General features: G+C 40.9%; 1 protein-coding gene and 1 long non-coding RNA gene across 7 annotated transcripts in view; one reads left to right on the top strand and one right to left on the bottom strand.

Moving 5' to 3' along the window:
• Positions 1-15654, bottom strand: part of LOC142140900 (protein mono-ADP-ribosyltransferase PARP4-like) — a 200752-nt gene extending 185098 nt beyond the window's left edge. For 3 of the 6 annotated variants that reach the window (XM_075198877.1, XM_075198878.1, XM_075198881.1), the window contains exons 1-3: positions 15481-15654; positions 7873-8005; positions 6343-6529 (exon numbers count right to left, since the gene is read on the bottom strand). In XM_075198877.1, the coding sequence (XP_075054978.1) occupies positions 6343-6529; positions 7873-8004 (319 nt within the window). In that variant the 5' untranslated portion in view covers position 8005; positions 15481-15654. The remainder of the gene's footprint in view (positions 1-6342; positions 6530-7872; positions 8006-15480) is intronic. The other 3 variants (XM_075198880.1, XM_075198879.1, XM_075198882.1) reach the window with 2 other exon arrangements.
• On the top strand, positions 14231-17838 carry LOC142140902 (uncharacterized). Its single transcript, XR_012688583.1, has 3 exons — positions 14231-14340; positions 14908-14980; positions 17785-17838. It is a non-coding gene; the product is annotated as an uncharacterized LOC142140902 (long non-coding RNA).
• Positions 17839-27509: the final 9671 nt, after the last annotated feature.

Here is a 27509-nt window from a genome sequence, read left to right as displayed (position 1 = left end):
ACTAGGATCTCCTCAGACATGCACCACTTTACAACATTTTATACAAAGATCACAGTAACATTAACTCTTAGTAGCTATAAGGTGCAACTTTTCTATTCTAGCTTTGATGTGTAAATCTCTGGGAGTAATTACTCTGTGGAATACAGATATTTGTCCCTTGTGAGCTCCTTACATTTCAGTTTCATAACCAGCCTTCAATGCAAACCATATTACACTTTCAAAGCAAGCTACAATGGATAGCACATACTGTATCCTCTAAAAGTATTGAGTGACAAAGTAACACACCAAAAACAAAACAAAAAAAAAATCATCATGGTTCATTGCAAGATATCTCAAGACTCAGATATTTCAGGCGAATGTTTTAAAAACTGCTTTTTAATTCAAGCAATGTAATTACTGGTTGTTTTGTGCATGACATGCAGGGCTGCCGATAAGGGGAAGGGAGTACTAATTACCTGGGCCCGGGCATTTTTCTGTTTAACTTTTTTTTTTCTTTTTAATCTTCCCTCCTTCATTTGCACTGAATGTCGGGCGTGATGTCATCACGTCATGCCCGACATTCAGTGAGGAGCGGGGCATGGAAGACAGAAGAAAAGACAGAAGAGAGAAAAGAGAAGAAAAGAGAATAAAGATGAAAGAAGACAAAACACAGGGAAGTAAAAGTGTGATGAAGAAGTGTGTGTGTGTGTGTGGGGATAAAAGGTCCAGGGGATGAAGGAGGGGGGGGAGAGATACAAGGCACAGGGGGATGAAGAAGAGGAGGTGGGAGCAGCATGGCAGAGTTTGAAGAGGGGCAAAAGCAGCATGGCACAGTGTGATGAAGGGGAGAATAGCAGCATGAAGGGCGCGGTGCGATCATAAGGGCGCATAGCGTGGTAGTGATGAAGGGGCACAGTGTGATCATAAGGAGGCACAGCGTGGTTATGATGAAGGCACACAGTAATGTGTGTGTGATGGCACAGGGAGCTTTTGGCAATGTAGTGTGTGTGAGGTAGATGTGGCTAATTAATGGGTGCTATTTTGTTTGCGGGGTAATGGTGGGCAATGTAACAGTGGGGACTATTAATTTAAGATGGGGTGGTTTGGAGGCTATTGAATGTGGGGTGAGTCTGAGGAGAATGAGGTCTCTTTATTAAATGTGACTATGAATTATTTGATGGCCGTGATGGTTGTGGAAAATAGGTATATTTATGAAATGTAAATACTATTAATTTATTGCTGGGACTGTATGTAGGGAGGGAAATAGGTTTGTTTATTAAATGTGAATACTATTATTTTAATGTTGGGGCTGGAGGAAGGCCTAATTATTAATTGTGGGTGCTATTGATTTAACGCTGGGGCTGGTTGTAATTTTCTAAATGTACCCATTTTTTTACAAATAGGGCCCCCAACATTCTAGGACCCAGACAAGCCGCAAATAAAGAAACTTGCAGCCACATGTGGTGAAAGTGAGAACAGGTAGGAGAGAGCAGGAGAGTCTGTGAAATGTTGTGATTCTAGTGGGACAATCCCAATTTTTGGCGAGTGCTCTGCCCAATGTAAGGTGGAGGCCACAACTTTGGTACTCTTTCTGTACACTGCATTCTTTATACACTATACTGTGGTGCTAGATTTCCTGAAAGTCAGGAGTGCATGGACATATGTCACGCTCTGGCGAATTCAGGGCCTAGCTCTTTTCCCAGCCAGCCACGCCCCAATGAGGCATAGCCATGCCCCCAATTGTATGAACACAGCCACTCCCAATTTTAGCGGCAGCACAAATTTTTTTCACATTCTCACCTGTAAGGGGGGTCCCATGAAGTTGTTGTACCGGGGCCCTGAATTCCTCTTGGCAGCCCTAATGTGCAGGTAACACCTACATAATGCAGACACACTTGTGGCCTGTGAGTTATAAACAGCTGTGTAACACTAAGTTCCTAACAATCACGTAATTTAATTAATATGCTATTGTAACTGAGATTCATTGTATTGCGGTTCTTCGTTAATGATTGCTCAATTAATAAAAGCTGAATAACCTTTCATTCACTTCCTCCCTCCCCTCAGCTGCTTCCCACCAGAGAACCTCTTGTATTTGAAATATGGTTCTATAAACATTTTAAAAGTATTGGTTAAAAAAAAGGATAGAATGGTAATGGTCTGAAGGCAAGATGCAGGATTATTGTTGTACTGAGCATGTTATGTATATATTAGTATTGTAGGTTTGTCCCTGGAGGGATGGATACCTAAAGTAAAATCCAGGGAATGTTTATACAATGTTTGGGAGCCCTGTATACGTAACAGAAGCAACTTTCATGCTCAGTTAAGCACTACTGTATTTAAGAATCTCACTGAAACAATGACAAGTGTTAGGGAATGTCTCAGAGTGAAAATCTGTGGCTTGTGAGGAAGGGGTTAACTCTTTTAGGGAGTCTCATAGCCCTGCCATTTCCTCACATACCTGGGTGGGCACATGGCCTTTATCAGACCTAACAGTCCAGCACGAGGGAGTCTATTAGGAGTAAAGAGTATTCACAAGGGAGAGGACACAGTTTTTCATGGTTTTCTATTTATAGATATTGCCTTATTCATTATTTTGCGCAAAAATCTCTCTGTGATTACTAGTGATGGTGGTCACATATGCGCGTTAGAACATGTGTTTGCAATCGGGAGCAAGTGTACAAATGCATTTTTGCACGGTAGATATTCATAACATCCTAATAAATGTATTTTATGGAGAGAAAAAAACGTTTCTATTTTTTTTAAATATATGACTATATTAGTGACAGATTTTTTTTCTTCTGTGCGTTCATTTGGGACTTTATATTCCACATTTGTATTGGACGTATCCTGCAGTGTATTTTTTGTTAGAGCAGAGCTCACCTAGACAACAATAGACGTATCTCTACATCTGCTCCTTGCTGAACACGGACGTGGGTATAGCCAATTAACCTGCATTTTTAAGAAACCGCAATTTACTATTGTTTTGTGTGCCGTAATGAATCAGGCACACAATCTTTTACTATGTAACCTAAATTCACGCTTACGCATATACAATTATTTGTGACCTCTGTCTGTAAAAGATATAGTGATCGTGTCTTTACATGGGCGTATCATTAAACAAGTAATTTAAATGTTGTAATAAGATGGTTAATTACATAAATGTTTACACTTGTATAAATGCTTCACTACTGTAGAAATTAAAGTAAAGATGCCACGCTAAAAATAAGAGGATTTTTTTTACACACTGTAAAATCCATTTCTCTGAGTCCACAGTGAGTAACAAATCCTCTTTTCTGTTTCCTGCCAGTGGGGGACACTGTGACCATGGGGACATGGACCGATAAGAGTGGAATTGCTCTGAAAGAGCAGCGTGCAAGACAATGCGCCCAAAGCTAACATCCTGAGATGCAAAGCAGCCGGTAAGACGGACAATTGGCCAATTAGGATGTCGGAATATCATGCCCTGCGTAGCCAATCCGAAGCCACCAGAATGGCAGTCACCCGTTCTCTCTTTAGTTTACTTAACACCTATGGGAGCATGGTAATCGGTGGGAACTGGGACACCAGATGAAACATCCATGGGATCATAATGGTGTCCCTGGACTTTGTGCAGAGCCGAGGAACTTTGAAGTTCACATGCGATGCCATGGATCTAGCTCTGGCTGACCCCAGCCCTGTGCCAGCTGAACAAACATCTCTGAGTGAAGGGACCATTCTCCCGGATGGATCCTGTTTTGGCTTAGGAAATCAGGCTCCCAGTGCTCCAGCTCTGAACCAAACGGTGAAGAATCAAGCGTTTGTTTAGATTCAGCATCCGCCGACCAGAATCGCAGCAATATGGAACGCCTGGCCGCAATTATGAGTGCAGAAAGTCTGGAGGTGACAGAAACAACATCCAAAGATGTTTCACCTAAAAAAATCAGCTCTCTGAATGTGTTCAGGCAAGACTAACAATTCACCAAAACCCAAAAAAATCACTAGCGCTGGAATGACCAAGATATAGAACTGATGACTAGATAAAGTGATGGTAATAATTCCTGCTGCTAAAAAGGACCTAGGATAAGGTAGTGAAACAGAAAAATTCACAGCGCTGGAAAATACACCATCGCTATCATCATATTAAATATAAAATAGAGCTTGCGGAGTGTTGCAAAAACAAACACATTTATTAAATGAACACTGAAAATAATGAAAACAAATAAAAACTAGTAAAAACTAAAACTCACATGCATATAAAGACTGATCAGTGTACTGACCTAGAATTAAATACAGCTATATAAAAAATGAATATATGCAAATGAAACTCAGATAGTAATGATCGGATACATTTATACAAGAGTCTCCTTAAATGATCTTAGATCTCCTCAGTATGTCCTCTCTTAGTAATGAGATCATGGCACACTATGTATCCCTGATAGGTAGATAAATCCCAAATGTTTCAAACACCTTGAATACTCAGAAATGAAGATGTAAATCAGTCCACCAACAATCTTAGTGTCCAACTGTCTCTGAAAAACAAAACTGTATAGCTGTGTCTGTGTGAATAAATGGGTAGAAGTTTGATGAATGATGGACCTGTAGAGTTAAATAGATCTGCAGCATATGACAGCATCCAGTGTGGTAGCAAATTAATTTCAAATGCAAGCGAGTAGAAATAAGAAAAAACACTGGTATGGAGAGAAGGCACACATGGGGTGTGGAAACAGGTACAGTATTATTGAGATCATGTAATGAATTAGCCAGTGGCACCACTCCTTTCTGTGGTCTCTATGTATGTCCGCTGTCTCACTCCCTCCTCCTACTCGATAAAGTTCAATCGCGCTGACAGCAAAAAGTTCCAACAACCCGATCGCTGAATCCGTAGGTGAACCACTCGTATAGTTGACAATAGAGCAGGTAAATGACAGGAGATCAAGAACAACCCAGAGTACTCTTATTCACCCAACGCATTTCATCACACTAGGTGTGTTTCTTCCGAGGACCAATCAAAGCCAACAATTCAGATCTACGCCTATTCTCTTGCAGGCCTGTAGCTATCTTTACAAACTTTATTTTTGAATAGCGTTGTTTACCCCAGGCCATAGACATGTTTTGGCTGAATAAACTTCCTTCCAACACATAAACAGATCGAAAGAGAAAATCACACCTCCTATCCGGACTGTCCCGGAGCTAGGATGAACCAGTATAACGGCAGTTGGGAGGAACTGTCTTGGGAGAATTCTCTCATTTAACAAACTCTTCTGATGGTAAGGGGTAAAGGGATTTAAATAACCCCTGTGTATGTATAACAAAATACATTTCAAAACAAACAAAAAATCTTCGACACCTGGAACTTTTTGTCATGTTTTTGCCTCTGAAACCATCTCTAAGAGGTGAGAAGATGGCAGAACACAGATCATCTGCTTCTTCTGTCTTTTAAAAAGAGAGAAGTCAGAAGAATCTGTAACCTCCGATTACACAAATCTTATAGTCGGCCAAATCCCAGGACTAAGTCATTCACACTATGTTCTAGAGGATTCCTTCCCCTCACACTCATGAATTAACGCCTCATCCTCTTTAGAAGAGAGATCCATGCTCTATATTGTTTCAGGAGACCCTGAGCGGGCTCGTCTAAAGTTAAAGCCAGCCCCAACTTTGTGATGCAGGAATATGTGGTAAGTTGTGACTGAAATGACTCACTTATTATGGCATAATAAAACATTTGTTTTCATAGGGAAATGTAGTTGATATTAAGCTTCATATAATACAGCAAATATAATCTTCATTCTCTTGTACGAATGAAATAATTAAGATAATACATAATTTAAATATGCACAATCAATGAAGAAAGCACCCAGCAGCAGCTTGCAGTGAAACCATAACCAGCCAATCCGAAGCGGTTAGCTATTGCTGTCAGCCACCTAAGTGTCTGCAAATTAAACAGCTGTAAAATGCGTATCTACGTTCAATTCTACATCAACTCGCAATTCCGCAAACACTCCCGACTTGTACTTGGCGTACGTTAGGACACAGGTGCCAATGTGCTTGTGTCTGGGGTCAACTCTGCATAGGCGTAAGTAATGTGTGTTTTTCTATGGGCATGCACGGGGCAAAATCTCGCAATTTGCACTATGTAAACGATCGTAGATTAACCTCTACATCAGGCCTGATTACTTCAATACAAATATATTGTTATGTTTTTATATCCTGCTATTGTATAATAAAATGATCATTCTGACAACTTACAAAAGAGACTACTGGAGTTTTTACAACACTAGGGTCATCAAAATCATATTACCTTTTCTACTATCTATGGCATTGTGATGGCACCAAACAAAAACACTGAAACGTTAAACACCCAGGAAGTAATATAGAAATATTTACCTTTCGCTTCATCCAGGACCGCCTCACATTGTTTGCCGTCATCTTGCCTATCCACCTCAACAAGTAGTTCCCCTTGAATTGATTTCCATATAAAGTCTGGGTTTACTACTGAGATGCAGTGCTTCTGAATACTTCTCTGCTGGGTACTGTTCAGCGTAGCAGCATCAATCACAACGACATGTGTGCACTAAAACATATAGAACGTTGAATTCTGTAAGCATGCTGATATTAAATTAATAAACGTAAAAGCAACTTTATTCTTGTTTAACTGAAAGAGGTGGGCACAGCTACTGGAGCCAAGCATCTAACGGACCTTATTTAATTAGCAAAAAGCAAGACGCATTTTTCTTTATATTTACTTAGTCACATGAACTTTTTTACCTCTCAGCAACTCACTGGACCAATAGCCTTGACGATGAGGACTATACATTCTATAGGAACCAGAGACATCAGTGACATCACTAGCTTGTAGTGAATTGATGGTTTTAATGTTGACGTCACTAGTTCTTGAGCATATTGGGCTGAATATAGTCTGAATAATGGTTCAGCCGACAAAATGCCTGCCCCCACGGCGCAACTCCTTTCTATGTGGTCTCTCTATGTATGTCCGCTGTCTCGCTCCCTCCTCCTACTCGCTAAAGTTCAGTCACGCTGACAGCAAAAAGTTCCAACAACCCGATGGCTGAATCCGTAGGTGAACCACTCGTATAGTTGACAATAGAGCAGGTAAATGACAGGAGATCAAGAACAACCCAGAGTACTCTTATTCACCTTATTCAGCGTTTTATCACACTGTGACTAGGTGATTTCTTCAGAGGACCGATCAAAGCCATCAATTCAGATCTACGCCTATTCTCTTGCAGGCCTGTAGCCATCTTTACCATCTTTATTTTTGAATGGCGTTGTGTATTCCAGGCCACAGACATGTTTTGTCTGAATAAACTTCCTTCCAACACATAAACAGTTCGAAGGAGAAAATCACACTTCTTATCCAGACTGAGATAGGATGCACCAGTATAGCGGTAGTTGGGAGGAACTGTCTTGCGAGACAGGTACAGGTGACAGGTACAGTTTACTGATATGTTGATGTACTAATAAATAAAATCTTCAAAGAAATGGACAAACCGAGGTAGTAAATGGCAAAAAGGGAAATTTAAAACAAACAAAATGAAAAGTATAGTAATATAAACAAAGAGAAGAGAAGTCACTAGGACACATTTGTTATCAGATCTCTCAGGCCCAGGAGTGTCCCTATCATGATAAGAAGAGAGGCAGCTGTCTGAAGCAATAATCTGGTCGGCAGGGATTCCTCACAACATCCCCCATGTGAAGATTGGTTTAAATTAGGCCACCGTCCTGATCTGCATAAATTTACCCGCCCCATTTCCTATTTAACACCATATTCTAGTACGAAACACCCATTTTGATATTTGAAATTGGGGCCATCCTGTGAAAATTGTCACTGTTTTACTGATATCAATATTCATTACAAAGCGAGCAAAAACCGTCTTATTCAGGGACTACACGTACCTTTTCATTCAGCACAAAGGATAGAGCGCCTCCATTGGACGTTATGCTGGATTTAAGTTTTGACCTTTCTTTTAATGGTAAGGAGTTCACTTTGAGGAAAAATACACAGTCTGAAAAGATGCCCACACCCATCCTAAGAGAAACAAAATAAATATTAAATTATATATTTAAGTCTCCTATAGTTTACAAACAGAAAACATAAATGATATAAAGCTTGCTCAGTCAACAATCATCATCATCACCATATATTTATATAGCGCCACTAATTCCGCAGCGCTGTACAGAGAACTCATTCACATCAGTCCCTGCCCCATTGGAGCTTACAGTCTAAATTCCATAACATACACACACACACACACAGACGAAGAGAGAGAGAGAGAGAGAGACTAGGTTCAATTTTGATAATAGCCAATTAATACCAGTATGTTTTTGGAGTGTAGGAGGAAACCGGAGCACCCGGAGGAAACCCACGCAAACCCGGGGAGAACATACAAACTCCACACAGCGCTGTGAGGCAGAAGTGATAACCACTAAGCCACCGTGCTGCCCCTGCCACTTCAATACAGAAGTGATGTTAGTATCTGTATAAACAGTGAGTTATAATGACAATGCTTATAATCTGCATGTTCTGACGTAATCACTGCCCGCTACACTGCCTCTCTGTCTGCTCCTCCGTACATACCTAACCTCATTTCCACACACACTCCCTCCCTCTCCGCTCTGCCAATGACCCCTGCATCACCTCCTCACTGATGAGATCAGCCCACCCTCGTCTTCAGGATTTCTCCCAACCTCTGAAACGCACTCCCAAGCTTAATTAGACAAGTCACCAGTCTCCAATACTTCAAACATGTCCTTTTTTTCATGCCTCATTTTCATTCAAGCTTACCAGTCCTTCTCTAAACTCCTTGCCTCCACTTCCCTCATCTCTGCTCCCCCACTCAGTTTCACCCTCTCGTGTCCACCCATCCATTTTCACATAAATAATTATGTGTACACCTTATAAATAAAATATTTTATTATTATTACCTCTACCTCTGGTAAGTGAAATCAATCTTGGATAGAAGAAAGTGAGTTGTTGGACAGGGAGGCTGAGAGATAAGACTGAGATGGAGAGGTGGTCAATGAGTAGTAAGGGGATAGAGCAAGGAAAGAGTCTAGCACTAACATGAGCAGACAAGGGCCAAGTGTGGGAGATGTCTGTAAGTATGCATGACATTGTATGTCTGTGTGTGAGTATGGTGTGTATCTGTATTTGCATGCTCATGTAAATAATATATATATATATATATATATATATATATATATATATATATATCTATAATATAATAGCCTAGCGTCATGTGTTAGTCTGTGTGTGGGAAAAAAACAACAAGCTGCAGCGCCACCTGCTGGGCGGAGTTATACACTGACCTACTAAATTCTTAGCATTATCTAATATATAAAAGTAAAAGCCTAGCGGCGTGTGTTAGTGTGTGTGTGTGTGTGGAAAAAACTATTTTCTCAGAAAGGGCTCATCCAATTGACCTGAAATTTGGTATACTGACATTATTTGACAAAACAATTAGAATAGTGAAGTCAGTTAACTTCCATCATCCCCCCTTCCCCCCGTGGGAGGGGTAGTAAAGGCTAAATTTACGAGTTGAGGGGTCAAACTCATTTTCGTGAGGTAATTTTACCTCATGAACACACATTAAAAAGGGCGCTTGCGTCGGAAAGTAATGCTCTTCCCCTGAGGAGGCCTGGGCTAAGCCCAAATGCATGACAAGAACCTTTTTAAGACCTTAAGTAGCTTGATTTGACTAGAATGCATGAGTATCATGCACAGGTTAACTTGTATATATATATATACATACACACACATTGCTCATGTAAGTGTGTATGTATATATATATATATATATATATATATAATATACACACACTTACATGAGCAATGTGTGTATGCATGTGTGTGTGTATGTATATATATATATTTATATTAAATACACACACACACACTGTATATATATTTTTTCCATAGATCGCTATTCATGTAAATGTGATCAAAATAAATTCACATTTCCAGGACTAGCGATGGTCTTACAGCTAACATGGAAGGTGAATTGTCTGCACAGGCCGCTTGATGTGGATGGAGTGGACCCCCCCCCCCCTCCCATTTTGATAGCCCACTGGTTAGGGAGGAAAAGGAATCGAGACTGACCACAGTCCATGGTGTGAACGCACTCCAACCCTTGTTCATCCAGCCTAACTGAGATATATACGTGCCAATATTGCTAATGATTCTCTCCAGTCGCCTAGTGTATTAACACTTGTTTAGCAGGATTCTGATTTGACAGCAGGTGACATTTCTTCTGTCACTTACTTGACATAATTCTGATCAGCTAAATGGGCCTCTTAGATGATGGATTATATGCAGTAAAGCCGGTTTCAGGTTTTTTTCTAACTGGCTAAAGTCATTTTCGTTATATTTGTTACACTTGCTAGCAAAGTTTCATTCATTCATATGCATGAATTCAGTTATTTATACAGCACAGCATTTACAGTTTATACAGTATGTATGCAGGATTTTAAATAGTGTGATAAGTGATTGTTTTTTACATTTAGATCATGTGTTGGTGTCCTAATCAATAATAGGGCTTAGACCACTCTCAGCGCGGTACTGTTTTTTCTTCATTTGCATTGTTTGTTGTGTAGGGAATTCACAGCAGCATGTTGCATTTGCTTAGCGTAGATTGTTAGTATTTATAGATTTTATTAGTTCATTTTACACGTTTATTATTTGTTATTCTACATTCATTATTTTGTAGATAGTTTGAACACATTGGCATACAGTGTGCCAAAACAAGGTTGTCTGGTGTAAATTAAAATGTCAATCACCTGCCTAATGCGTGTTGTGTTTCCAACCAGCCAAACCCTTTGCTTTACCACTTTTCCTGATATCGTTTACAAGATCTTAAGTGACAAGGAAATAGATCATTAATGCACAAAATTAAATTGCTTAAGATATTAACACGGACTTCGATCATAAAGGTTGTTAAAAATGCATATGAGAAGGCCCTTGACCGGACCTTCTCGGTGGCCTGAACTTGTCGTGACATTTTGGGGGTCCTGTCGCACCACCCTGTTGTCGTCTGCAGTGGTGTCACCTTCTTGTGATTCCATGGTCGACCCTGTTCGTGGACGCCAAGTGATAGGAGCAAGAAATTATGTCTACACCTCTCAATGGTGTAGAAACTCGAACAGTTGTATCGTCCTAATCCGGGAGCCTGTGTCCAACAATGCAGGCAGTTCTATTCAGTTCTTCTGGTCCTCCAGGTAGGGGCATTCCCTAAGTAACAAAGCCACCCGTCCTGTACAGATGGACCTATTTTCATGGTTCCTCTTGAGTCTTGCTCCTCCTCCTGGTGGTCTCGTAGTTTAAAGGCTCGCTTTGTTGGCAACTTCGGTCTATATGCCCACTTTGCTTGCACCACCAACATATGAGCTTCCCTTCTGCTTCAAACTGGTCAGTTGATTGCCTTCTATCTTCCTGAGGGCCATCTCATTGGGGACGATTTTCATCCCCCCTAACGGGATGTAAATCTCAGCGTCTGGTCGTGGCCTGTTCTTGCCTGAGGTCTCTTAGCTCTCTCCCGATTTCGATGAGACTCCTGGTGAGATCCTCAATCCGATCTTTCAGTACCCCAATCTGATCAGAACAAGACTGTATCTGCATCTGTTGTACCATCACTTCTCTGGGTGTTGGGAACTTTTGACTTCCTCTGTAGTTGACATAACCAGGGACACTATTTTCCATATGTTCCAACTGTGTTTGGCATTCCATACAGAATCTTTGGTTGACTCCCAGGATCTTCATGACAGTTTCTTTCAACTTCAGAAATTAACAGTCTGGATTCTGGAATCTCCACATCCTTAGCTGCGTACACACTGCTTCTCCACGTGCTTCAATGAAGAGATTAATTGGTGTTTCGTATTCCTGTTGTTGCACTTAAAGAGGATCATGGTTATCAATTGCGAGAAGAGACTCTTTTAAGCCCAAGGTGAATTATCTCAAAGATTTGTGGGGCTGCTACTTACTTGCATAAAACAAACTTTTTATTTCGGACACAGTTCTTGAATCAAGATGGTGACTCGTTTCTCAAAAATGCCTTTGACCTCAGTTCTCTGCAGCAGTCTATCTCTCAGCAACACTTTCCACACTTTTCCTCACAACAGCAAAGCAGAAAAATGTGTCTCTTCTCAAAATGTCTCCTCAGTACCTAGTCACTCAACAGTCTCAGTCACAAAAAACCTGGAACTTTCCAGCAGCCTTGATTTTCGATGGGTCCTACAGTCTCTCCTGTATCATGCTGTGACACAGTCCTGTTCCACAAGGTCCTAATGCCCCACGGTTTTCTGGATATCACATGATTAATTAGGCATTTCTGCCCACTAACGGAAGATTCTAAACCCTGATCTAACCATAGTTAACATTCACACAAGCAAACAGATGTAACCCTTATCATAAGGGGTGACGGGTAATTATGGACTTTTAAGTATAAAAGTCAAAGTGCGTTTCATTTGTTGCTTTATCAAGGCTGTGTTTTTTAAAACATTTGTGATACAAAATGAGTCGTTCTGAAGAGCTCAGTGACGTATGTTGCGTAAAAGTCGCCAATGCTCTGCTAATTCGATAGCTGAAAAGTTCAGAACTTCCACTGGCATTTATGTAAGCACAAAAACTGTGCAGAGGGAGCTTAATAAAATGAATTTCCATGGTCAAGCAGCTGCATGCAAGCCTCACATCACCAAGACCAATGCCAAGCGTAGGATGGAGTGGTGTATAGCATACCGACACTGAACTGTGGAGAAGTGGAAAAGTGTTCTGTGGAGTGATGAATCACGCTTCTCTGTTTGGCAGTCAGATGGGCGAGTCTGGATTTGGGGGATGCCGGGAGAACGTTACCTTCCTAATTGCATTATGCCAACTGTGAAGTTTGGTGGAGGAGGGATAATGGTATGGAGCTGTTTTTCAGGGTTTAGGCTAGGCTCCTTATCGCCAGTGAAGGACAATCTTAATGCTTCAGCATACCAAGTCATTTTGGACAATGCTATGCTTTTAACTTTGTGGCAACAGTTTGAGGAAGGTCTCTTTCTAATCCAATGTGACTGTGCCCCAGTGCACAAAGCAAGGACTACAAAAACATGGTTTGATGAGTTCAGTGTGGAAGAACTTGACTGGCCCGCACAGAGCCCTGACCTCATCCAGAACGAACATCTTTGGGATGAACTGGAGCAGAGATTGCGAGCCAGGCCTTCTCGTACAACATCAGTGCCTGTCCTCATAAATGCTCTTCAAAATTAACTGGCACAAATTCCCACCGAAACAGTCCAACATCTTGTGTAAAGCCCTTCCAAGAAGAGTGGAAGTTGATATCGTTGCAAAAGGGGGACCAACTCCATATTAAAGTATATGTATTTGGATACAATGTCATTACAGTCCCTGTTGGTGTAATGGTCAAGTGTCCGAATACTTTTGTCCATATAGTGTATATTCGACTTGTAAGCCCTGTGGAGGGGTTACTGGCCAAATATGAAACCCACCAGGTCTAATGGTACATACACATCATTACCCATAGCTCCAAAAAGACACTATGTACCAACATCCAGTCACCACGTAGCTCCATAATAAAATAGCATTACAGTAAAAGGAATCGTAATAGACTATAGTTTGTTGCTCGTAGTCAATTTGTATTTATAATGCAAAGTCCATCACAGAGAGAAAGCCTTACCACAGTATACATTAAACTAGATTGCTTCAATCTGTCATCCAGATTCATGATATGTTTCAGTCATTTATACTGAAGTCCAAATACACCATTGCAAAGGATAAAACATTCAGAGAGGATACTTTACAGAAATAAGGAAGCACATGAGAAGAAAATGGTTTATAAATCGCAATGGCGATATGTCAGTGAGAATTACCCTATCAATATTACCTGATACCACATTTCTGACACACAGGCCCGGCGCTTCCATTAGGCAACCTTAGGCAGTTGCCTAGGGCGCCGGGACCTGCAGGGCGCCGCTGACTAAATTTTGTAATCGGTTTGGGGACAGAGGTGCAGCGGCGGCGTGGCGCCAGCTGATTTGTAAAGTCCGGAGGATGGATGCGCCCAGGCAGCTGCACTCACACATGATCACTGGCTGTCAGTGATCATGTGATCTCTCTTCAGCGGCGCCTCTGTCCAATGTGCTCGCCTGTCCCTGCTCCTGATCTCACACTGTCTGTCAGTGACAGTGTAAGTAAAGTTATTTCCCCACGCCCCCCCCCTTCCAGCATGCACTGCTCCACCCTCTCTCCTCTGTGTGAAGCAGCCGAGGAGCAGCCATTGCAGAGATAAAAGAGAAGGAGGAAAAGGTTTGAAGAGCCCCCCCCCCCCCCCCCCTGCTTCTGCTGACCAGACCAGACCAGAGAAAAAACTGAGTAAATGCAATCTAATTATTTATTTTTTTTAAAATAGGGTGCCAAAAATCCAATATAGGAAGTAGGGAGGTAAAATTACTTTTCTTGGCACCTTATGCTCTATATTTGACTTGCAAACTATAGGGTAAAATTTCTACCCCATAGTTTGAAAATAAAATATAGGGCATAAGGTGCCAATAAAATAGTAATTTTCTCTACTATAGTTTGAAAATCAAATATAGAGCATGAGGTGGCAAATAATATTCAATATTATTTGCCACCTCATGTTCTATATATGATTTTCAAACTATGGTGTAGAAATTCTACCCTATAGTTTGCAAGTGATGCAGAGGGGGGTGCAGTGGGTGTGATGCAGAGGGGGGTGCAGTGGGTGTGATGCAGAGGGAGGTGCAGTGGGTGTGATGCAGAGGGGGGTGCAGTGGGTGTGATGCAGAGGGGGGTGCAGTGGGTGTGATGAAGGGACATGTTAGGGCCGTTCATTGCCTTTAACAAGTGCATAATTCATAGAGTTATTGTGTCAAGTTTTTGTTCCGAAATCTAACACCTGGATACCCCCCCCCCCTCTAGAAATCCCGTGTCTGCAGTGGAGTCTGGACAGCGTTCTGCATCAAACATCACTGCATCTGGACCACTGGAGGAGGTAAGGCTTATCTTTTTTTCTTTTTTTTTTTTAAACACAAAAGCACAAAGTCAAGTTTGTAAAAGGTCTGTGAGGCGGGTATTTGTTGTGTTTTCTGGGGGGGGGGGGGGTTTATTTTTAAATTTTGCCTAAGGTGCTGAGAACCCTAGCACCGGCCCTGCTGACACACCTTATCATCTGTCATTTGGCCAAAAGCTTTTTTGCAATTGTTGCAACTGTTATAAATTGCAAATCTGGATTCCAAAGAACAGGGTGTGTTGTTAGCAGTCATCACTGTATTTTCCACAGGCTACATAACTTCCATGTGGGCGCTGTATACAGGGACAGTGGATCTCCGGCAATAATCATTTTCACTCCCAGGCTCCCATTACTGCACTTTTGCTTACGGTTATATGAATAGAATTTTAAAAATTGTGTGTACAGCATTATCTGGTGATAGATATTATCAGATCTGATCTGTTTACCCAAGTAAAAAAATAAATAAAAAGTGACTGACTTACCTTCACCTGTCAGTCAGACGATGGTCTCAGTACTCTGCTTGTTGTGACTGCAGCGATCAGTAAAGGGAACACATGTAAATCAGACTGGTGTATAGACACATATAATAATCTCCAGTGCAGCTCGGTGTATAAGTTCCTGACAAGGAGGAGACTGCTCTGACACCCGAATCCCTTCCTGTTTCTCCTTAAAGTCACAGCAGATGATGTAGCACAATTTCTGGAGATAGAGCAAAAGAGTCCTATATCAATCAGAAAACACAACACATTTTGTTCTGGAAGACTTGACTACTTTGATATGTTAGTAATGTAAGGGTAGACACTTGCCTCTACTGATTATGACAATTTACATTTATCTAACTCTTTCTTATCTTTCTTATGATCATTTCAAATCAAGCAATTGTAGCCCAATATATTCTTTAATATATATATATATATATATATATATATATATATATATATATACACTCACACATATATTTATAGATAGATAGATAGAATGCCCCAACTCTTTCATCTCACCTGTGGAGGAAGCACAGGGTGCAGACAGAGGAGCTGGATGTCAGTGTCACCTGCTGCTGCTACTCATACATATCAGTGACAGGCTGGTATCACTGGCACAGAGGAGCAGCAGTCACCAACATCACTAGAAAAGATAAGTTGATTTAAATTCTTAAATACTTAATTTATTTCCTATTGTCAGTCAATGAGGAAGGGGAGTGTTTAATTTAAACCACAGGGCAGCCTTCACTCAGTGTGGGAGAACTGGGAGAAATAAAAACATTAAATGAGCGACATGATGTCACTCATAGGGGCATATTCACGCCCCTATTACCCACTACGCGTAAATACCGTTATTATGGTAGTTTTCTTTCTGGATTTCAGCTCGCAGCTCCCTGATTAATGAGCTGAAATCTAGCTTACTATTACCGTAATAACGGTAATAGTTTTAACGCCGCAGGGATTCAGAAGAATTGAATATGCCCCATTGAGTGTTTTCGGGGGCCCCAAATACGTTGGCTGAGTTCATCTAAGGGTTGTGCTGGTCCTATATATGTATATATTTATATTGGACTTCTGGACAGACTTTCACCTCATTGCTATATTAAGGGGGGAACTATCTAAACAGTGTCATTTAAGTATAACCTAATATAATCGTTCTTTTTGGACACCATGGATTCGTACCCTGAGACTTTTATTTGCCAATTTATTTATTATTTTTTAACACTATGGAATCACCTGATTAGTAAAACACAAAGGAAGCGGTTTACCAAACGCACCTAGGGCTAGATTTACTAAGCTGCGGGTTTGAAAAAGTGGGGATGTTGCCTATAGCAACCAATCAGATTCTAGCTTTCATTAATTTAGTACCTTCTACAAAATGATAGCTAGAATCTGATTGGTTGCTATAGGCAACATCCCCACTTTTTCAAACCCGCTGCTTAGTAAATCTAGCCTCTAATATGCACAGCAAAATGCTTTACATTTGCACTGTTGTATTTCGACAGTCTGCCCAGCACCTACTCCAATACCATGAGCCAGACAAGAAGAGCTCCTCAATGTGCGGAGAGGTGAACAATCTTTAATCACATTACTGCATATTTCATTATATTACTGATGCTGGTTAAGAACACAGAGAGCAGGAGTGCCCGTCCACATACACTGTTCTCTGCCAGTATTGTTATCCTTCCATGCCTCAGTAGTTAGTAAACATTTACATTTAGCAGTTGGTGATCCACACAAGGAAAACAAAAGTCCCAGGGTGTGGCTTATTAGCTAGACACACACATTTGTAGATGCGGTGTAAAGTTACACTAATAACACAATAACCTCCCCATCCACTCCTTTTATTATCCGCCACTAGGAGGACAAGATAGCAATGATGAGGAAGGGGACATGTTAATAGGGGAAGGGGATTGAGCAGGCAATGATGCTTTTGGTTTGAGGCTGACCAGGAAGGGATTAAAAGGGCATATTCGGAATCTTGTGATTTATATATCAAGGTACGGCAAAAGTGGAGCAATTCTGGGGCTACAAAACAAAAATCCCTTTGACTTCAATTAATTTGTTTTATGAATTTGGTAATTTTGCCCCATAATTGCTCCACATTTCTAGTAATACATGACCCCCATAATATAACAACATAAACCCTTTTTAATGCACAAAACCTCCAGTTTACATAAATGCTTTAGAAAGGCATTATCTAAAATGTAACATAAATCGTATGTATGGCACAATGTACACTGACAACAATTGAGCTCTACAGCAAACTAACGTTATTATATGATTTATTTTTATTGTATGCAGCAGGAGTAGAGAAAAGAAAGAGGATGGAGACCACAAAGTACATTGGATAGGATTTCCCTTACTCAAAAGAATAAAAGAAGATGCAGACGCTCGTATTTCAGCTCATAACCCAAGACACAAATGCTTTCTGCCGATACCTACTGATGAATGCTCTTCTCTGAAAATAGAGATTATAAGTCAAGCAGTTGTAACACATATAGGGGGGAAGTACCGCCGCGCTAAAACTATTACCATTATTACGGTAATAGTGCGCATAATTACCGTTATTACGGTAGTTCTAACGCCAGCTTTTCGCTCGCAGCTCCCCTGAGCTGCGAGCAGAAAGCCAGGTTAATATTACCGTAATAACGGTAATATCTATAACGCGGCGGTATTTCGGGGGGAATTGAATTCCCCCCATAGCGTTACAGATGGAACACTATAGTTAGATGAGGTGTGGGCCTCACTAGATTTACCTGCGATGACACGGACAGCCGCGTTATAGCCAGGGTCGGAGCCTATAGGGAGATCGGGTGGGAGCCAGAGTCTATAAAGTATAATACTGGGATGACAATTGTACGTGTAGTTTGGCAGTAATAGGATCCCTGTGAGGAATAGGGTGCGCTATGGCAGGGAGAATCCCTGGAGTGTGTGTTGGTTAATCCCATACTTACCTATTTTTGAGACCAGCTGTCCGGAAGGGGGCCCGTCGAGGAGGCGTGGCCACGCGGGATGCCCCATTAGGCTCCGCTCCGTCAATCTTAGGCGATTCTGGCCAATCGTAGTAGGGGGCGGGGCCACGATGCCACGGTTAGCCCCACCATCTACAACAACGGGGAGATGCTAGTTCCGGGATTTTTGCCTGCTCTCTCGGGAGTCCGGGAGAACTCCCAAAAATTCGGGAGTCTCCAAGACAGGGACGGGCTGGCCCGGGGGGCAGGGGGGCAAAGGCTATTAGGGCCAGGGGGTAGGCCGGCCGGCGGCCCTTCCCAATGCAAAATACATAATTTCCCCCCGCGGCCGCATCTGATGATAGCAGATGCGACTGCGTCAGCGCACAGGCGGCCGCAACAACAATGACGCGGCCGCATCCCCTGTCATGTGATGCGGCTGCCTGTCTGCCCCCCGGCCATCCCTCTCCCAGCCCGCGCCTGCTCCCAGACATTCCGGGAGAGTAGGCAACTATGGTTAATCCTTGTTGGAGCATGAGCATGAACCTCCAATGTATGTCCATTGTGTGCTGTCACCTGTGAGAGTGAGCCCAGCATTAGTAGTACACCAGGTATGCAGCTGTGTAATTATATTTAATGGAGTTAAGCATGGTGCCCGATTCATTAAGGCATGCAAAACAAAATGTAAATTGCTTTTCTTTTGAAAACATGTAAATCGGGCATACGCACGTCCGTATCCAGCTAGAAATGGATCTAAAGATACGTCTGTTGTTGAAAGAGTATTTGGTGTCAACTGATCTAACAGACAATACACAGCAATATATACGTAAAATACATATGTGGAATATAAAGTCCCAAAAGAACGCACAGTAAAACAAAAAAATTCAGTTACAGTCACCTGTTAATAATATAATCATTAATGTTAAAACATTAAACAAAAATAGTTGCATTTTATTTTAGCCCCCGCACCCCAATAGTATTGTGATGTTATTAATGTCTACTGCACATAAAATGTATTTTTACAGCTGCTCCTGATGGCACATGCTCTAGCATGCATACGTGTCAGTCATCACTTGTAATTGGCACTTACACCCGACCTGGAGGTGATGGAAGTGATGCGACAGAAAAATACGCACCTTTGAGATGCTAAAAAGTTTGAATTGGACGTTGCTGCGTGTACTCGAGCTTGGCACACCCTTACTATACATGCCTAGTACCCTCCCCGTTCTGCTCCGGAAATCGTAGTCTGTAGTAAGGGTCCTTTGCGAAGATGAATGGGATGTTGCTGCGTTCACCGTTGTATCGTCTGGTTCTGGGCATGCGCAGGTCGATTATACATAAAATATGGTACGTATCAGCATTTAAGTTCGTTAATGAGTCTGGCCCAATATTTGCAGGTGGAGTGACTGATTATTAGAGAGCCTAACATCTGCTGAAGTTTATGTGCTGGAGGCGTTTGGAGAAGTTGTGCTTGTAACCGCTATGATCTGTGCTGGAAGAGTTTGGTGTTTGTAACCTATACATTCTAACTGTTATGCTATGTGCAGGAGGAGACGGCGTTGGGAAATAAAACCTGTTTATTTTTGCTATGAGATGGTCTGGCACCCAACTTTCATTTTACTTTGCATTGCACACCACTAGTGACCACTCATAGTTAACATTTGAGTGACCCTCTGGTTGTGGATGCCACACCAATGCCAAAGCCAGAGCAAAAGAGGAGGGCAACACAGAGTGGATACCACATCACAATATAGTTCCCAAGTAAGTGTTCTCACAGCACATGACCAGCAGGGGTTTCACACAGTCACAAATAATACTATTACAACTGAACATCAAGAAATATTGTAGAGGACACTGCAGCCTGGCTACAGCATATAATTGTTCTATTTTGAAGAAATAGTAAAAGGTTCAGTGCAGGTGGTAAAGGAATTGTTCCCGATATATGAGCAAGGGAGATGTTTTTGCACCTTCCATTACAAGAGAGTATTAAGTGATGGACAAGGATGTCACAATGGTTATTTTGTTTCTCAGTCATCAAACGTTGTTTTTACAAGACACTCACTGCAGCACAGTGGATAGCATTGCGGCCTCACGGTGTTGGGACCAAGGGTTCGATTCCGACCATGGCCCTATTTGTGTGGAGTTTGTATGTTCTCCGCGTGTTTGTTTGGGTTTCCTCCCACACAGTTCAAAAACATACTGATAAGTTAATTGGTTTGGGACTAAAATGGACCCTAGTTTGTATGTGGATAGGGAATTTATACTGAAAGCTCCAATGAGGTAGGGACTGATGTGAATGATTCTATAGAATAGCAGCTGTGCATATCCAACATGGCTGCCCTGCTCTCTGCAACAATGTAAAGTGCTTTCAGTCCTATTGGGAGAAAGGTGCTAAATAAATATGATTATCAAGTTGCAACATCTGGTTAGACTGGGTACACACTACAGGCTTTTCAGTTGACTTTTGGGTCAATCGAGCGATAAACGACCGTTCGGGCCAATATTGCATTAGTGTGTATACTTGAACAATGAACAATAGTCGTTCCAAAGTACCGATTGTTGTTTCATTTGATTGTTCAGCAGAACTATAAATCTCGTTCTAATCCTGCAGTGTGTATGCGCTAACGATCATGATCTCCATAGTGTTTACAGAGTCGTGATCTTTTTAGCCGACAGTTGAAGAGCACAGATCTGAGGGTAAATCTTTTAAAACATGTATAGTGTGTACACATGAATTGGTATGCTGATTGCGACCTTTTTTTGTTTTCAGTCGTTGGTACAATCGTTGTAGATAAGACATTGGTCGGAAAATTCTGTAGTGTGTACCCAGCCTTAGTCTGATTGGAGACATTTTGCACCCAAGTCCACATGCTTAGCATACAGAAATGGTTTTAGCTCAAACACTTTGCAAGAACAAAAATATTGGTGCAATGCGCTTGAAAGGCTTACTGCTATCATTAACTGTTTACCAACCCACAACTTGATTTTTCGCAGGACAACATATCATCATCATCATCATCATTTATTTATATAGCGCCACTAATTACGCAGCGCTGTACAGAGAACTCATTCACATCAGTCCCTGCCCCATTGGAGCTTACAGTCTAAATTCCCTAATATAGACAAACACTCACACACAGACATACAGGGAGAGACTAGGGTCAATTTTGATAGCAGCCAATTAACCTACCAGTATGTTTTTGGAGTGTGGGAGGAAACCGGAGGACCCGGAGGAAACCCACGCAAACACAGGGAGAACATACAAACTCCACACAGATAAGGCCATGGTCAGGAATTGAACTCATGACCCCAGTGCTGGGAGGCAGAAGTGCTAACCACTACGCCAACATATAAGCATTATACTCCACACAATGGAAAATTTGTTGGCTATTGCAAAATTTGATAGTGTTGTGCAAGAGCATGCACGTCGTGTATGTGAAAAAGAAGTCACTTCAAAAATATAGAGGTTTAACCTTTAGAATTACTGTCTATAAATGTTAAAGATACCACAAACAAGCCATAGTTTATTCAGTAATGCTTGACTGCACTTGGGAAATAAGCTACATTGAAGCAATGGCTCTTATTTTACATCTTGATTGAACAACACTTTTTTGGATTTAAAAAAAACAAACCGTTGATCACAAGTGGTGATAATTTGTCTAAAGTGTAGATAGAAGAAATAAGAAAATCTAAGTCTGTACCTTGCTGACTGAAAATGGACCAAACGTGTGGTCAAAAAAAGACGCTGCTGCAAAACCCACATGATTTCTTTATACCTTGTGTTTTTGGATGAGCAGCCTCCTCATCCGCTGCTACTACATTTGGCTTTGTCACTTTGCAAAGTATACACATTGTTTTCTGCATCTTCTCATCTCTACTGGTATATTCTTCTGACATATAACGACCATGTTAACATCACGGTTAAACTTTTGTCAGGTACAAGATGGGAATGTTGCGTGGAGAGTGTAAAAGATGTTAGCTTTCACTTGACAACATTGCCAATGCTCTGCATGTAATTGCAGAGACTGCAGAAGGTCCCACAGTGCAAAGTAGGTGTAAGTCACATAATGTTATTAAAGCCAGTGGAAAAATGCAGAGAACAATAGATTTCCTCTACAAAGCATCATTGGATGCCATTAGCCTTTCAGCTAGAACGAATTTGTTGACAGCAGTGACAAGGAGAACATTATGACTTAGACCATTGGCAGCAGATTCACTTGGAAGCTCACAGTCCCTACCTCAGGAGAGGAGAAACAGAAGAAGTTATCAGCAAACTACATCTAGAACTGCTTTTAGAGAAGCTAGCTCCTACAGACCAGACAAGAGCTATGGCAGCCATAAGTCAAGGTAGTCACACTAAATAAACTTGTTTAGGGAAACAGATGTCTTGGCACTGGTTGGACAGCTCATAGCGTGCAATAAAGTATACAGAGGTGTTGGCAATAGTTGAACAGTGTGTAGCATTTAGGGAGGTACACCGATGTGTTGGCAGTGTTTGAACAGCACATAGTGTGCAATAGGGTACACTGTTGTATTGTCACAGTTTGAACAGCACGTAGCGTGCAATAAGGTACACAGAGGTGTTGGCACTGGTTGAACAGTGCATTGTGTGTAATGAGATACACGGATGTGTTGGCAATATTTGAACAGTGCATAGTTAGCAATAGGCTTCACGGAAGTGTTGGTATTGTTAAGGCAGTAAACAAATAGATACAATGGAGTATACCGCAGGCAGGAGTGGCACAACCAAATACATTGGCGCGGAGTCTAAGGCCCCCACCGGATTTCACCACGGATTCCCGCAAGAGGATATGGACATTGTTCAGTGAGGACCCAGGTGGAAGCACAGTGTAGATAGTTCACTCGCTGAGTACTTAGCTGATATGAAGACTCTGCCAAAAACACTGCAGATGGAAATGTGGGTATGGGTGTGTTGCTGTCAGGGAGATGGACACAGGAGTTGAAAAAACACGAATACCTATATATTTCCTAGTATAGTCCTGGAGCGAGAGGATTGATGTTGGACACAATTGATACTCCGGCTGGTGGTTCCCTGCATGTGTCAGTAGTAGGTTAGTGGTAACACTTGAGAGAGGTGTTATGTCAGTGGTAACATTGAGAGAGGTGTTATGTCATCTCTTTTTTCTTTTACGATAAAGTATTTTTATTGCTTTTAGAAACACATACATTTTGAATCTAACTAACTAAACTTAGCTCATCTAAGACATAATCAGGCCATGAGAACTTGCTTATGCAACAGGACATAAAAGCTACAAGCAGGCAAAAGTCACCTGCTTTGAAAAGGTAAAATTCCACACATATATATATATATAAACTCAACAGATGTGTAACTTAATAGTAATCAGCACAGTGACATCACAGAAAGGCTGCATATCAGAATTATAGTGCCAGTATATCCAGAGCCGGATTTAGACCTCATAGGGCCCTAGGCAGGATACTGGTTTGGTGCCCCCCTCCATGAAACAATATTAACTTTTAATACGTTCTAGAAAAGATAGTGCAGACAATGTTATACCAATAAATATTAACTTTTTAATTAAATCCTTACATAAAACAGTGCAAATAATGTTGTATATAGCTTTAAATGCTAAGAATTCTTACCCCAAACTTTTTTTGTAACTATACACTTGATATAAAACATACTGCAAACAATCTTCTATTCAAATTTTTGTTGTTAAATAGAATATATTAACTTTAAACGTCTGATATCAGAGAAAATGTCAACTATGTCCTAAGAAAAAATCCCTAATCACTAGACACAGTTTTATTCAATAACTTTTAACAAATATAACATCCCTTTACAATTCTACAGTGCTATTCTGCGTGATTTTTTTTGGGCAAAATCATCCACTAGGTCATTGAAGTCCAGTTGTTTAACAAGACCTGATTCCACAGATAGCAAAGATAGTGCTGATAGACGATCTTGGCCCATGGTGGTTCTTCTTTCATTTTTAATTCTTTTTAGACATGAAAATGACCTCTCTCCACTGGCATTAGCAATAGGCATACATAAAAAAATACGTAGCATGGTTTCTGTATTGGGGAATGTATCCATAAGATCACGGTCAATTATATACTGCCTCATTGCCAAGGGGTTACTCTCCTCAGACAGCATTGAAGAAAATTGGATAAATTCTTCAGTAAAAGAATCTTCTTCTGGATAATTCTTCTGCAGATTATCTGCCAAACTTCGCAGCTCATTTATCGGTATTCCAGATGAATTTAGAATTGCAAATCGCCTACTGATGTTTTCATAGGACTTCTTTCGTTTATTCAGCTCCACAGTAAGACGATCAATTACTACATTGATGGTATTGAAAATGAAGTTTTCTCTTGCTGTAAAAGGTGGTTCAGTGCTGCTCTCTCCCTCATCATGAAAACTTTTCCGTTTCTTTGTGCGCTTTCCTTCACCGCGATAAAAATGGTTGGATGTAATTTGTTTAGCTTCAGTTTCAAAAGTGTCAAACAAATCTCTAATTTTTTGCACGTAATTCTCTAGTGAACTGTAGAGTTTCACTACTTCATCAATACAGACATTTGTTTTTTGCAAAGTCTTACTTGTTGCATCCAACCTTTCAAGAATGTTTCCCCATAAAACAAGCAAGATGGCAGTTTCAAATCTGTTAAGTTGCTCTTCCAGAGCTTTTGCTTCTGCTCGAGCATTCGCAGGTTGTTTTTCTGAATTCTTCAATTCATTGAGTGCATCACCAACATGCTTGTAGCCTCGTCTTAATGCTTTTGTAGCATCAGCACGAGCTGACCATCTTGTGCTTGACAATCTCTTTATGGAAAGATGTCCAGATGCTTTGCTGAGATGAATAGTTAGTATTTCCCATCGATGAGTTGATGAAGAAAAAAAGGTGTAAAGGCACTCTAAGAAATTAAAGAACGACACAGCTGTTAGACAAGAATCAGCAGCACATGCTCCAACTAGATTGAGTGAGTGAGCAGAACAAGGTACATACAGTGCTAAAGGATTTATTGCACAAATTCTTGCTTGCAAGCCATTGTATTTGCCAGACATATTGCTGGCATTGTCATAGCTTTGTCCTCGACAGTTGCAAATGTCAATATCTTTATCAGAAAGCACTGATAGTAATGTGCTTTCAAGGTGCTCTCCAGTATGGGAATGTATTGGCACAAATCCTAGAAATCGCTCCACTGGTCCATCCTTGTTCACATATCTCACAACTATTGCTAGTTGATCAACATGACTTAGATCTGGAGTGGAGTCCACAATAACCGAAAAATATTTAGCCTTTTTGAGTTCATGGACTATTGTTTGTAAAACTTTAGCTCCCATAAGCTCAATAAATTCTTCAACTGTGGTGGAGGACATGTAATTGCTTACTCCACTTCCTGCTCCTCCATATTGCTTGATATGATTTTCAAGAAATGGATCAAATTGTGCGATCAGTTCTAGACATCCAAGGAAACATCCATTCTGTTGAGAACCAAATAACTCATTAGTCCCACGAAAGGGTAAACCACGCCCCCCTAGGAACTTGATAACGGCAACAACTCTCTTTAAAACTTCTCTCCAGTAATTTTGTTCTTTACCCATTTGTAAAGCAAGGGTGTTGTCTATCCGACAACCAAATTGGGCTCGTTGTGTAAATTTCATTACACAGCTGCGATGATCACTTGAGATTTCATGGTCCTTAAACCTTGCTCCAGCATTTTTCCAATCATTAAACCCGGATGTTACAAGGGCATGTGATATACTGCTGTATAGTTTACAAGGGATGCAAAATACATTGCCTTTTGATTTAGAGTATATAAGCCAATCCCGATGAACAATTTCGCCATTAATTTTTTTTCTCCAAAAGAGATCTGGAGTCAGAAGTCTTGCGCAGTCAGAATAGATTCTCCTGGATGCTGAAAAATCTGTCACAGTATTTTTTAATGGATTGCGTGAAAAATACTCTCTAATGGATTCGGTTGTGTTATTACCCAGTACCCAGTCAGCGGGATCATGAGAATAACTTACAACGATATTATCCTCCATCATTTTTATGGATGTATCTTCTGATCTTGACAAGGGAGTAGACACTTTCTGAATGCTCTCAGTCTGAAGATCTGCAATTTCTTCACAGAAAGCAGAAGAGGTCTGTTGTACATTTGCTTCTTCTATGTCATGGGATGGTCCAGACATCAAGCTTGTGGTATTGGAGGTTTCCTCCAAGCTGTCAGGGAAAGTATCCTGCTGTTCACCTGTATCCATGTGTGCAGTCATACTGCCCTGCGAAGTTCCTGGACTATCAAAGTCTGGTTCAGGTTCCTCAGAAGACACTGTAGGAATCTTCTGGGTTAAGAAAAGCTGCATCAATTTTTGTTGTTTCAGTGCTTCCTTTTCCATCTCTCTCTTCTTCTTTCGTTTGGCAGACCCAGATGGTTGCTTATGCATGTTATCTTGTAGTTTTTCTACAGAATAAGAAAAGTTAATAGCAATTGTATTACCTATACTATACCTTACATTCTATTTTCCTGCTGAAAATGTCATCATTATATATTCAGCTACATCCAAACAAAACAGCAAAGTCAATAATCCTACACAATTGACCCCAAATAAAATTGCCATTGCAACAGTCATGCCTAAATATACAATAAATTACATAGTTGATTAGTGTTGTCCCAAAACCTTCAATATGTTAAACATATTTTAATTTCCAAAATCAGTTCTACACTTTCTCTACTATCTGACTGCAGCTGTTGTCTAACTACAAGCCCCTAAAAAAGACCAATCACCCCCTTTAAACATAAATACATTATTTGTTCTTTCGCATACAGATTTCCCTACCGATACAGAAATACATATAATCGTAAAAAAAGGACTATGAACCATATCCATATTGAAGGAAGCTCCGACACATAGGTCTATTTATAACCTACTGCCTTTCCCATGCAGAAAAAGCAATAAGCATATGGACATGTTTGAACCTCCCATTTGTGTTTGCATATTCTTGTAGTATCCATCATGTCACATGTCAATACTTTAATGTATGGTAGAATTTGATCACTTTATTTGCATGTGATATTTATACAAGATTTAAC

This window comes from Mixophyes fleayi, chromosome 2, assembly GCF_038048845.1.
Source record: "Mixophyes fleayi isolate aMixFle1 chromosome 2, aMixFle1.hap1, whole genome shotgun sequence".
NCBI classification, from domain to species: domain Eukaryota; kingdom Metazoa; phylum Chordata; class Amphibia; order Anura; family Limnodynastidae; genus Mixophyes; species Mixophyes fleayi.
The sequence above is the reverse complement of the archived record's forward strand: the minus strand, read 5'-3'. Positions and strand labels throughout refer to the sequence as shown.